Genomic DNA, 13,156 nt, shown 5'->3' with positions numbered 1-13,156 from the left:
GCGCAATCGATGCGTTGTAGATCCCGTTGGCTCCGTTCGTCAGCCGGTCATCGCTGCTTGTATATTTGTGCCGATGAAATGATGCCACGTCGCCGGATCACTGCAGCAGCTCGCCAACAGTAACTTGAAAAACAACCTGACTGCGCTCGACGTAGTGGTCTACTCCAAATCGACGGCTGCCAAAGGGAAGAAGAAAAGTGTTGGCGCCACCACAGCGTGCGTGACTGCTCACCGCAACGAGTCCCTGGAAGCATTAGGGCGCAAACAAATGTCACCATTGTCGAGATCAGGCTGCCGGTTATCAGTAAACTGTTGCGTCAGTCGTGTTTGTCCGGACTGAATCGTCTATGGCAGCTCTCTGGCTTTCCAGTAAGCGCAAAAATTAAAAAAAGCGACTATTCAGGCTGACGATACCTGACGCCAGAAAAAGATGACCGAGTCTACCGCTGCCACCGCCCCTGCTGCTGGCGCCGCCAAGGCGGCCAAGGCAAAGGTGCCTCGCACCAAGCCGACGCTCCCGCCCACCAACGAGATGGTCCAGGGAGCCATCAAAGGTCTGAAGGAGCGAGGAGGCTCGTCGCTGATCGCCATCAGGAAGTACAGTGTGTCTAAAAAGAATGTACCGTCGCCACTACATGGCGCTGGTGTCGCGAGCCGGTAGTTGGCTGAATCCGCACCAGACCACACATTCCCAAGCGCTAGGTGACAGCTGCGCAGCGGCCGGTAGTAGCGTAAGCCCGAACCTTCGTGACACGACCCCGGGGGGGGGGGGGGAGGGAGGGGAGCGGGCGGGGCAGCGCGTGTAGGGAGGGGTGCTCCAGCAAGCTGGCAGTTGTCGCGGCCAAAGGTCAAGGGGTCACACACCAAGCGAACGGACGCTGATGTCAATGTGGGTTCGTGGGGATCATGAACTTGTGTGTGGTAGGTGCGTCTTGCGATGCACGGGTGATACGCCAGGTCTAAGCCAAAGGATTCAGGGGAGAGCTGAAGAAAAACACCTGGTCAACTACGGCGAATAATAGTGCTGAAAAATGGAAAGTATGGGTCAATGCAAGCCTTCATGACTATAAACAACTTTCCGAGGACGCAAAGGCCAGCATTGAATAACGATATCCAGATCGAAATTAGCAATGATTTATAATTAAATGCCGAACTAATAGCACTGCAAAACCCTCCTAGTAAATTGTCAAGTCGGATTATACCCACTTGAATTAAACTATCCTAAATAAAATTGTTAATTAACTTTCTAACACTGACGTTCTTTATCATACGATAAGTATGGGGTTAACCAAGATTCAGCATCTTCCGCGTTCAAACAATCACCTGTAAGGCTAGAACATTAATGGCCAGGTAAAAACATGGTCGGGATTTGATTAACCGGATTAAAAGTCGATTTTTTTAGTCGGGATTTGATGAGTCGGATTTTTTTACGCCAACCGCATTTTTAAGTCAAGTCAGGTCACTGATCTATGACGTCATAAATGAGCAGTCCTAAAATGAACTGTGTGAAACTGTCCTAAACTGTCCTCAACATTTTAGGACTGTGTGCACAGTCCTAAAATGTTCCAACTTCGCAACACCCTCAGTGCAGAGCTTTCATAGGGAGATGAAACTTACAGGATCTTATAGTATGATCGAGAGGTCTCACAGCTTGTATAAATGTATATCTCGGATTTTCTGAAGGGTCGCCTGAGATCAGGTCAGTCTCTCACCATTAGAAGTCAGGGGAATATGGAAATTGCTAGTTTGGTCCGGAAATGATATACAACTATCTCAAATGCTCAAGCACACGGAATCGTGATTTCATGTGCTCCTTGCAAGGTCTGATGCTTCAATTTTGCTTTGTTGATCTTGCGTGACGTCATTTATCACGTAACTAAGGCTATCAGTTTTTCGTCAATAACTCCCGATCAACTAAAGCTACCGAGTCGATAAAGCCACTAATGGACAGTCTGTCTTGAAAGTACCGCAGCATGGGCTGCGGCCGCCCGGCGAACTAAAGGTCGGGAGCTCGGTGGTTTGAGAGCCCCAGAGCACGTGACGGCAGTGAGCCAGGAGAGAGTGACCGGGCAGGTCGCGTGGGGTGCCGCTCTCCCTTACTCTTTCCACCCCGCTGCGGCGCCTGTCGCCCGGGGGCACGGCCGTCCGCGAGCACGAGTGGAGAACTTGACCGGCCCGGCCGATCCCTCGGTGACCGGATCACCCTTGGAACCGTTTTATTCTAGACGAAGTCACGAAAAGACAGACGTAGCCATTCTAAAGGATGAGCGCGACTGCTTGCATTGTTATCAGAACATGACACATATTGAACAATAATTTACGGTCATGGAACGGAACAGAATAAATGTAATAAAACTAAATAATAATGTGAATAACAACATAAATGTCAACGCAGTAGTTTTGTCGAAAATCTCGATGGGTTTAGATCTGATCGATTGATCCATAACTTAGGATAAAGTAATTTGTTGCGTATTTTTTTATGCGAGATAAAAAAGAAATCCCATTCTCACCACCCTTGTTGAGATTGAAGCACAATAGTATTTAAGCGAAAGCTAATGGAAGTAAGATGGAATGGTAACCTTTGCTCATAAACTAAAGGAAGCCAAAGCAAATCCTACACTTGGGTGTTTTTTGTCTTTATTTATGTGCCAAAGATTCCACCTTATTACAAGTATAATCATTATCATGCCGAAAGAAAAAACGTTTCGAACCATTCATACTATAGAAGGTCAATGGCTGCTACATAAAAACATCATAAAATAACTAACACATTATACTCCTTTGTTTCCTATCCATATAAGTTATAGGCAAATATTTGCATTTTACGATCGACTGGCCAAGCAAATGTTCGTAGCGCCTACTTCCAGTAGAGGATACGATGACTTTGATAATCGTATACCAAACACGAAGTATGCAGATTTATGCGGAAGGTCACTGAGATTATGGGTATTAACATGTAGCGACATATTAATCTTTCAGTTCCTGAGTGCTCACTGTTCATTGTTCAGTTCAAGATGAGAGTTGAGATCATACGAGGCTGTTTGGTGTGAATTTTATTCGTTTAACGATCTATCAAAACTCTTCTCTCTCTCTCTCTCTCTCTCTCTCTCTCTCTCTCTCTCTCTCTCTCTCTCTCTCTCTCTCTCTCTCTCTCTCTCTCTCTCCTCTCTTTCTCTCTCTCCCTCTCTCTCTCTCCCTCCCTCTGCTTCTCTCTCTCTCCCTCTCTCTCTCCCTCCCTCTGTTTCTCTCTCCCTCTCCCTCTCCCTCTCCCTCTCCCTCTCCCTCTCCCTCCTCCTCCATGATGCTGAAAATGTTAGCAGACTCCAACAAATGTTGCAGAGTCTACAATAATAGCTACCAAAGCAGTCCGGAAGAGTTGCGTCATTCCCCGTGCCTGCAAGTGATAGTTTATGCTTATGGCAGTGCACTGGTCCGGAGCCAGAGTCGGAGTCGGAGCCGATCAGCAGGCCTTAACAAAGCAGGCTCTCTGCACACTGCTGCGTTGGGGGGGGGGGGGCTGCGACATGCCTCCACCCATACCTGATATTGCATCTTTTTTAAACACTTGTGATGGCGGAATGAATCAGACCCAGATCTTCAAGGTCGGGTCTCACTTAGGTTACGTTATAGTGTCCTAGCCTCAGGAAAAGTTATAATGCTCGCCGACACTGAAGAATGCTCGAGAGGTCACCGGTTGACCTGAGCTCTTAACCTTCACACTTACAGAGGGAGGTCGAACCGATGCGCCCCTCACGGCTTTTTCACGAATAACTCGCGTAAAAAGCGACCGACCGACCGACCGACCGACCATGGCAAAACTTTCAATATCCCGGAATTGATCAATGCTTTATCTTTCCTAAAAATATAATGACCCTGAACCCAATAGCCTTTGACCTCTAACCTCTTTCTCGATACCATGTCAGGCCAAAATGCCGATTCCATGCATGTCAGCGCATATTATCTACGCGTTTCCAGGCATTTTGTGATTGGCACTATCAGGTCCCTGCAGGCGAAATGATCAGGGCCGACCTGATCATTTCACATGTCCGATCAGGAGCCGAACGGCTGTAAGGCGGGTCCCTACGGAGTACGGACCATTTCCATCAGTAAGCGCTACAAAGCGGCCAATACTGGCAATATTAAAATTAGTTACCAGTCAATGTGTCTCGTAACCACGCACACAACTTTCTGGAAGGCCTAGTTTAATCTGAGCGAAACGACGGAGACCGCACACGCTGCCCTTTGGCCGGATTACATGCGAAACACATAAATGTCTGGCGAGGCTCGAAAGGGAAGCTTCACTTCCCATTTATCAAAACTTCATGTCAGGAAGAGAATTACTACGCTTAGCTGGTGTCTCTGTAGTATTCATAAAAGAGCGCCTTGTCTGCCGCACTGGTAGCACCGAGAGCCCGCTTACTCGCGCCCACCCCTCTCCTCCCTCCCTCCCCTCCCTTCCCCAAGGGTCAGGCGATTCAGTGGCCCTCAAACCTGACCGCCCTCCGCCGCGCCGGATCACCAGCGCCACCCCGCCATGCTGCGGTACTTTCAAGACAGACTGGACATGAAAAGACCTGCCGAATCGATTGATATGCAATATGACCTCCTTTGACCAGTTTCGTGACCTGACGGGCTGTGACCTGACCTTGACCCGAGGTTAACACCTTAACTCTCGCCCGTATTGGTGTTTTTCCAGCCGCAAACGTATAAGGGGGGGGGGGGTCCGTTGGACCCCCCTTGCCGTTTCGCCCCTGATCGAGCTAGAGCTTCGCGGAAAAAACGAGCGTGTTGGCCGTGACGAGAGGAAGTCGATGATACCCAATTTTAAGGTTCTAGGTCATCGGTTGACTTTCCAGGTCAGGTCAATGACCCAAAAGTCGGGAAAATCGGGACCTGTTAGAAAGTCGTAAAGCGTGGCTGCTATGGGGTTTTCGGGGTGCTGATCACGAATATCATGTTAGTTTTGATCACAGATGATGTCTTCATGCATTTAGGCCAGGTCGGGTCAGGTCAGGTCAGGTCAACCAGTAAGGGTATTCGTAGTAGGTGGCAACCGCCTCTGACAGCTTCGCAACATGTTACGAGGGCACCAAAACTACTTCGTAAATGTTCATATGGCTGCTAAATTCGAATACAGCCCCTAAAACTGGCCTAGAAACATGTAAAACTCGAAAAAGTGAACCGAGGTCATCAAAGGTCAATGACCTGACCTGACTTTCCGGTGACCTTGACACCCACCCTAATGCATGGAAGCAACATCATATCCCATGTTTGAACGCTTAAAATCACGAAAAGACTGCAAACGCGCCGCTAATGCGAGCCTACATACGCCGAATCGCGATTCTGGCCAAACATGGTCTCGAAAAGTAGGTCGCAGGTCAAAGGTCATTAAGGTCAGGGTCATGACAATTTCAGGATGGGTGTAAAATTGATTAACGCGAGGGTACTGAAAGTTTCGTCGCGATCGGCCGCTTTTTACGCGAGTTATTCGCGAAAAACCGAGGGAGGGGGTCCGTTCTACCCCCCCCTCTATACGGGCAAGGGTTAAGTTGATCTCACCCGAAGAAAAAGTATACCATTCGACACGCCTGAGCTAGACAAACACGATGCTGCTAAAATCGTGGATCTGCGATCATTTTTAGCGAAGTTATTTACCAAAAACCGAACCTGTGCCTTGGGCCACTTGACCTGACCTCCGAAGTCATCGGCTGACCCTGGTCCTTAAATCGGAGACCAATCGCTACATTTCGTAACGACGCACACGATCGTTTCTTTCGTGAGGCTCTAGCTCAATTAGGGGCGAATCGGCGAAGGGGGTTGTTTCCTCACTTCCAACCCCCAACGTCCCCTCGGTATTCAGAAAACCTGAAGGTCCGGTGAGGGTTAAAACGTTTCTCCTGAACGAGGAAGAAATGTAAAAGTCAAAGCTCTATAGACGTCCTGTAAAAGTGGCCATAATAATAAATTCGTTAGAAATAAGATGCTTTTAAACGACTTCCTCATATAAAATCGGGTGCTGGGACCAATCTTATAAACGCTTTAGAATGGACAGGGCGTCATTGGCTGAAGTTTGGGTGCAGAAAACGGCTATTACCTAAATGCAAAATGGTTTTCATGCATTTCAGTCAATTGTATATTGTCGGTCCCAGTGGCCGAGCTAAAAAAAAAAATCGGCAGTGTTTTGCATCTTTTACGCCCTAAGAAACTACACCATCTATCGAAGTGGGCGGGCTTATTTGAATGGGAGGGCGCATTATGCACGAATCGTGTGCTTTCGTTTATTTTGGACTGTATTTTACCACATCCACTGCTGGCATCACCATTAATACCAGTAAAACGCCTTTTGGGCGACCAACGGAGCGAGCGAGAGGATGGGCCTTGCACGTGCGAAATTGCGAGGGGGTACCTCCAACTAACTTGTGCACTGCACTCTACTAACCGGTCTTTAGCGATGTGCCAAATTTCAGCGCAATCGGCCTAGCCGTTCTCGAGATCTGGAAGCGGCACACTGCACGTGCGCACGTGCAAGCGGGGTCCAAACTGACTTTTGCACGGCACCCTACTAACTGGTCCCCAACCGTGTACCAAATTTGAGCGCAATCGGCCCAGCCGTTCTCGAGATCTGGGAGCACCCCCTGCACGTGCGCACGTGCTGTAGCACCCCAACCTGAACACATGCAGATGAATTATCTGATGAAGACCTAACTGTGTACCGAGTTCCAATTCAATCGGCCCAACCGTTGTGCCGTTATTGAGGTTGCAATTTTGGGGGTTCTTAAAAAATGTCCAACTTTACCACGCGCCACGTGCGGTGGTTGGCAAGAACGCATGGTGGCCATCACACCACAGAACTTTTACGTCCAAGTGACATTCAGTAAAGAAGACCGCTTGTCAATCGGATGTCCCGTTCCTAAGATATTAGCTTTTGAAGAGCGTCCCCACGGCCGGCCGGCCGCTCATACTCAGGATTTTCCCTTAATTCAGTATGAGACTCCGCTCGCTTCGCTCGCTCCGTAATTATCTAATGCCGTGAATACGACAGCATTCCATTTATAAGATTGGGCCAATGGAGTCGCGCCCCGCGAGCTCAGTTTTCCGCTCGGCCACTATAGGCCAGGAAGTCGGGCTTCGCCTGAGGGCAGGACAAAGGTCAGCGAGGGAGCGCGGGGTCAGCCAGGTATCGCCCAGTGCCGAGCGGATGCCGCTCCCTCCCCTCTCTTCCCCTCTTCTCCCCCTCCCCACCTCGGTATAGATGGGGAGGGACCGAACTGCCAATGACATGCGAGCGGTCAAGGCCGCTCGCGCGACAGCGACCCTGGCGGCCGGGTGCCGCAACTGGGATTCAGCCAAGTTACCGATTCGCCTCCTGTGGGAGAGCCAAACCAGGGGACATACTTTTTAGATATACTGTACATTGCAGCGAACTACAAGGTCGACGTTGAAAAGCTGGCGCCGTTCATCAAAAAGGCTCTCAAGACTGGCGCCACCAGCGGCGCCCTGGTGCAGGCTAAAGGCAAGGGTGCCAGCGGATCGTTCAAGCTGTCTTCCGCTGCTGCCAAGCCGGCCAAGCCCGCCGCAAAGTCGCCTAAGAAGCCGGTGGCCGCGAAAAAGACACCAAAGAAGACTGCTCCCAAAAAGTCGGCGGACAAAAAGAAGACCGCCAAGTCTCCCGCCAAGGCCCAGAAGCCCAAGGCCAAGCCAACCAAAGCAAAGAAGGCCAAGTCGCCGGCGAAGAAGCCCAAGGCACCGAAGCCCAAAAAGACGGCTGCCAAAAAGCCTGCCGCCAAAAAGGCCCCGGCTAAGAAGTGAACGATGTGCCTGACCATTCCGCTGGCACATGTCAATGGCTCTTATCAGAGCCATCTAATCGTCTCGTCTTTGTCTTTTTAAGCACAGATGACATCTGGATCTCCCCACTCTCCTGGGAGACGACCATCCACTTCTCCTCGAAAAACTCTTCGCATTTCTCAAGGACGCGCAACTTCTCCACGAACTTCAACCCCCGGCCTGGCCTAGTGCCAGAAACTTCCTCCTCTCCTACATTCTTCTACGCCATTTTCTCTCCGCCGCGCCGTTGATTGTACGTGCTAATGATTGATCTTCCATTCTTGCTGTTGATGTTGTTCTTGTGATTTTTGTGATTATCGTTCGATGTTGTTCCCCCACCGCTTCTCATTCGCACTAATTGCTCCGTTGAATCGTCCATCTCGCCTAATCACCTGTGATTTACACGCGCGCTAACGGCGGCGGAGGCGCGGCACCGCGAACACTTAGGTGACTCCACATTGCGCGCTCCGATCACGTCGATTGGGCCGAGATCGTTGAGCGTCAACACCGACTGGGGGCTTAGCTTTTCCTGCTTGGCCTCCGGGCGCCCTTCTCGCGCGGAGTCACCTCCCTGTCCCTCTTCTTATCCCTCCTTGCATAGGCGGTCTCCATATTGCGCGCTCCGGTAAAGGCCCCGTGCAAACACTAACCGTCGTAGCGCCAACACCGACTGGAGGCTGAAGCTACATTAGCTTAAACGATACAGGTTTTTTCCCCGCGCTATTTTGGCTTCAGCGCGGGGTTTTTCCCTTTGCAATAGGCGCCGGGTTTTTCAGTTCATAGAACTTTTTCCCTGGCTATTACACCCCACAACCGAACACTGACACCTTGCACAAGTATGACTGTGTGTATGAATGTTAATAAATACATGAACCAATGTTGTGTTTGTGCAGCGAGAGAAGGCGGAGACTGCCGGAGACCCGTGTCCGTCGCCTCCAAAGTCCGCCAACAGCCCCATCTCAGCTCGCCTGGCGAGATACAGACAAATATACGAGGAAATGAGGGCGTATTTTGCTGCACAAGACCTTCCGCGGAGCCGCGACCCTCTGGATGATCCAGACCTGGCACCGTACCTCGTGCGCGGCGTAGATCGGTGCTAGGGTGTATCGTGTTATTCTAGAGTGTATGTATCGTGTAACTGTATCTATGTAGTGTGAATGGTAACAAATCTAAGTTACCGCGGTGTTAGCGGCCTATTCGCGAATGCGGTTACCGAGGTGCTACTGCCTCAGTCTGCGCTGCGTTCTCGTGCTGCCTTCTTGTGTTACAATGCAGTCTCCACTCGTAGCTGTTTAGAGTGTTCCCTACTGAGCGGTGGCGACTCATCCTTGCCGTTCGGATTGTTCTTTAGAACAGCAATAAATGTGATGTTGTGTTTTCGGTTCCAGCACCTTCTTTCGGCACTTCGGCAACAAGTATTCTTTGCCACACCTAAGATAACGGAGATGCCACACCTCCGTTAGCTTTGCCACACCTAAGATAGGCTCCCACGTTGTTTTGCTCCCGGGTTAACATAAGCCGGTTTAACGTAAGTTTTGCATCCCGGCCAAAATTGCCGGTTTAACTGTCCCACCGCTCGAGACTGGCGCTAGGCTGCACTATGTTTTAACTCGGGATCAAAACCGGCCAGGGCTCGTAACTAAGAAACTATATGAGGTACAGACGTGTTTTTGGGCTCAAACGAAACGTTGGAGACTAACGATCATTTAAAATGCAAAATGTGTCGGACCAGATGCTTGTGTACTTGTTTATGACGTCATAAGTGTCACGAAACATATAGGTGCAAATATTGTGTCATATTCTAGCTATGAATGCACGAGCATTTAGGTATCTGTAAATTTGTAGTAATCGTAAGTCTGAGCAAGGCTCATCGACGAGGCAAGTCAAGGTTGAGGATATGACCAATTAGCGTTGATGACCTCAGATGACCTTGAATGCTCTTATATACATAGGACTTATTCATATAGGACCTACAATCTTTATATTTATAAAAAAAAACATTTTCAAACGTATTTTTTTATATCAACTTGATGTTAGACCCTGTCTCCACTTAAGTAAGTCCAGAGTCCTGTATGTTTTACGTCACATGACGTCAGGGGCGGATCCAGCTAATCCGTTTGGAGAGGGCAAAAGTTTCCGACCCATTCGGTGACCTCAACCCATCGCCGCGCCGGTGACTTTACAACGCTTCACTACGTCTGCAATCTGCATGTGTGCAGTTCAGGGAGTTCCATCTGTTATCAGCATACCGACCTAAACAATGAGCAGTGAGCGGTCAGCTCCATCCCTCAAAATGATTGTGACAAAAAGACCTGCTTTTCGTCTAGATAGGCATCGACGCTGTATTATATTTCTCATCACCAACAGCTTTGGGAGCGGCAAAAGGATAGTCTTGCCGACACTATTCAGCTATGGGGAGGGCAAATGCCCACTATGCCCTTCACTGGATCCGCCATCGCATGACGTGAAATGGTAGAATGCATCCCAAAACTTTTTACCAATTCCTATTGTATGGTGAGTTATGTAGCATACAACGTGCATGTAAAAGCACCCCATTGCCATACTAACTGACGCTTACTGCAGCAAACTGATGCTTTTTCATAAAGGCGGACAGCACTAATGATACCATACCACCTACATCGAAGTACATCGAAGTAGTAATACTGACTGAAGAGGCCGATGGTAACCCTGCCGAAGGCAAACAAGTAATGGACGACCAAAAGCCGATCATCGTGATCAGCGGTCTGTGGCAGGTCTCATACAGTCACCTTTCAGCTCACAGTCCCATCTTAAACTGGGCACAATGAATATTTAATTGCGCTTCATCAGGTACTAAAATATGTTTATAAGCTATCAAGGAAGCATGTGTAGCGACCATACAGCTCCAGAGCCCATCTATGAATTTGCTGCAATAGCCATGGGGTGGAAGGTTCCTGTTATAGACCTATAGGTACTATACTTAATTAATTACACCGATAATGCTGTTGATATTTACGAAATGTATGTTTCATAGGAATGCTAGCAGTTTTTGAATGAACAACTGTCATTCACCGACAATGTCCGGTCTCCGGTTCCGGAGACCCTTTGTTTTCTTCTCGCGGCACATGAAAATGCAGCTGGCACGTGTCGTAGGGGGTCGTGCCGTCAGCTGATTACGCCCCAGGGTACGGCAGGTAGCACACAGGTCGGCGACCTTCCATGGGACACCAACTCGTCACAACAGACGAGAGAATGAACGAGGAGTACTAGCATTTTCCCTTGACGCACGCTAGCGACCGTCCCATGGTTCAGCAGGAGCAGACATGACTCATTCAAAAAAGTGTTCACCCCCAACACCGGCGCACTCAGGCGCAGCTGAAATTTTGAGGACATATAGACAACTCCTTGACCCACAGTGTGGTGGTAGTCCGAGACCGTACACTAGCGTACAATTTTTTGTAGCTCTATTAGAACATTGACATTTTTCGAAAAAAGTGTGCCAATGTAAGGGCTGACGGAAATCAATAAATGTAACACCTATATGCATCATAATTATATAAATTATGACTCATTACAAAGCCAAAAGCTTGCGCTATCGTTTGGTACCCAAATTATATAGTTTTGTCAATCCAAAGCTCGAAGATGTTGACGTGAAGCAAGGCGACTGTTTCTGCGTTTGTTCGCCGAAGTTTAGCTTTCGAGAATTGTCTGACTTTGTTGTACATTTTCAACGTTTTCAAAAGTTAAGGGAATAAAATTTTCCGTCGTTAAAGATGCTCTGATCATTTTTGAACACGATAGTGGCCAAATGAAAACGTTAAAAAATAGTCGATATTTCGCGTCCTGGCCAGTTTTTGGCCAGAGTTAAAACACGGTGGGCTGGCCGAGCAAAAAAAAAAAGGAATCGAAGCGATTCAAAACTGTTCCTTATCCCGCGCCCCGCTTGGGGAGGGCAGAAACTGCCCCCCCCCTCCTCCCGATTTTCGCCAATAACTTTTATATTTATAATTAACAGTACCAGAAGATCCCTCCAGGGAATTAACAATTGGTAATCTGGCAGCTCTACTATGTCAGATAATAGGGGCTAATTATCGTGGTCACCCGCAACTGGCTCATTCTGCCAGCGACTTCAGTTTGTTCTGAGGACTGGCAAAGGGCGGTGTGTTGTTCTAGTAGGGTAGACCGGGGCAAGTCGCCCCGCCGAGGTAAAACGCCTCACCGATGTTTCTCGGAACTGGCAAGGTTCTGGGGAAACATCCTCTCTTCTATAAAACGTGCACTATACGATCATTATATGAGCAGACTGGAAAGAAATTGTGATGACGCTTTAGGGAGATATAGCCAAAAATGTGTTTTTGGAGTGATTTTTATGTTTTGTTGTCATATTATGCATCATGGCGTTCTTTTATCGTCCACATCAGGTTAACGACTTTTATGTATTTTGAACGACTATTGTCTAACGCTTATAATGCCGGGTTGGTTCGTGTTAAATTATGTCTTCCTGGAGTGCAAGGCGTTGTTCTCTGACCGAACTACGTGATGGGGTAAAACGCCCCAGTAGGTCGCGGGGCAAAAAGCCCCATGGGGCGTTTTACCTCATGTGTTGTTTGGACTACCCACTTCCTAATGTTCGGTAGCTGGCGAAAGGCATGTTTCTATGCATTTATATGTACTTTTCTCAGCAACTGGATGGCAAAGGAAGTATTTTGTTAACATTTGCATCGCAATAATTTATTATTTGGCCTTCTGAGGCAGGTGAAAAAACTGCTCATACAATAGTGTCGTAGCTGAACACCTGATAGGATGGAAGGTGCTAACTTCAGTGCCGTGCCTCCCAAGGTCTAACGGACCTCTCATATAAGATTTAGTCAAATAGCATGTTTAATCTTTAATCTAGAGTATGGGGCTTCTTGCCCCAGGCCGTGGGGCGTTTTGCCCTGGGGTTGGGGCAAAACGCCCTATTTGCAGTTGCTTCACAAATCACTTCCTAGCTGGGAGTCCGATCATAAGTGAATGAATTTGAGGGGTGTAATTTAAAGTAAAATGTCCAAAGAACGCATTGAGCACAAATTTGGCCTTCCAGGTGATGTGGGACAAAAGTTATGTAGCAAAATAAATTATCTGGGGCGTCTTGCCCCAGGCTACCCTAAAGCAATTTGATTCTAATAGTGTTTTAGGTGGGAAGGGAGTAGGTGGCAGGGGAGGAAGGGAGACAGCGAAGAAGTGTGATAAAGGAGATCGGGAGGGAAGGAGAGACACAGATGGGTAGAGGTAAGTGAGTATATGATTAGGTCAGTGAGCGAGAGTCAGAGAGTGGAAGTGAGGGAAGGGGAGGGAAGACCGGGATGAA

At 48.5% G+C, this 13,156-nt stretch overlaps 1 protein-coding gene across 1 annotated transcript; it reads left to right on the top strand.

Moving 5' to 3' along the window:
• The first annotated feature begins 359 nt into the window (after positions 1–359).
• LOC122385091 (late histone H1-like) lies at positions 360–7,856 on the top strand. Its single transcript, XM_043373097.1, has 2 exons — positions 360–602; positions 7,403–7,856. The coding sequence occupies exons 1-2, from the start codon at positions 431–433 to the stop codon at positions 7,807–7,809; spliced, it is 579 nt and encodes a 192-aa protein (XP_043229032.1). The 5' UTR covers positions 360–430; the 3' UTR covers positions 7,810–7,856.
• The last annotated feature ends 5,300 nt before the right edge of the window (positions 7,857–13,156 follow it).

Source organism: Amphibalanus amphitrite, unplaced genomic scaffold, assembly GCF_019059575.1.
Source record: "Amphibalanus amphitrite isolate SeventyFive unplaced genomic scaffold, NRLGWU_Aamphi_draft 000208F_arrow, whole genome shotgun sequence".
Lineage (NCBI taxonomy): Eukaryota > Metazoa > Arthropoda > Thecostraca > Balanomorpha > Balanidae > Amphibalanus > Amphibalanus amphitrite.
The sequence above is the reverse complement of the archived record's forward strand: the minus strand, read 5'-3'. Positions and strand labels throughout refer to the sequence as shown.

Bases quoted from the DNA above. Each gene is read 5' to 3' on its own strand.
- LOC122385091 (XM_043373097.1), top strand. From the start codon at position 431: ATGACCGAGTCTACCGCTGCCACCGCCCCTGCTGCTGGCGCCGCCAAG. The intron at 603-7,402 runs GTGTGTCTAAAA...CATACTTTTTAG, and splicing joins GATCGCCATCAGGAAGTACA to ATATACTGTACATTGCAGCG.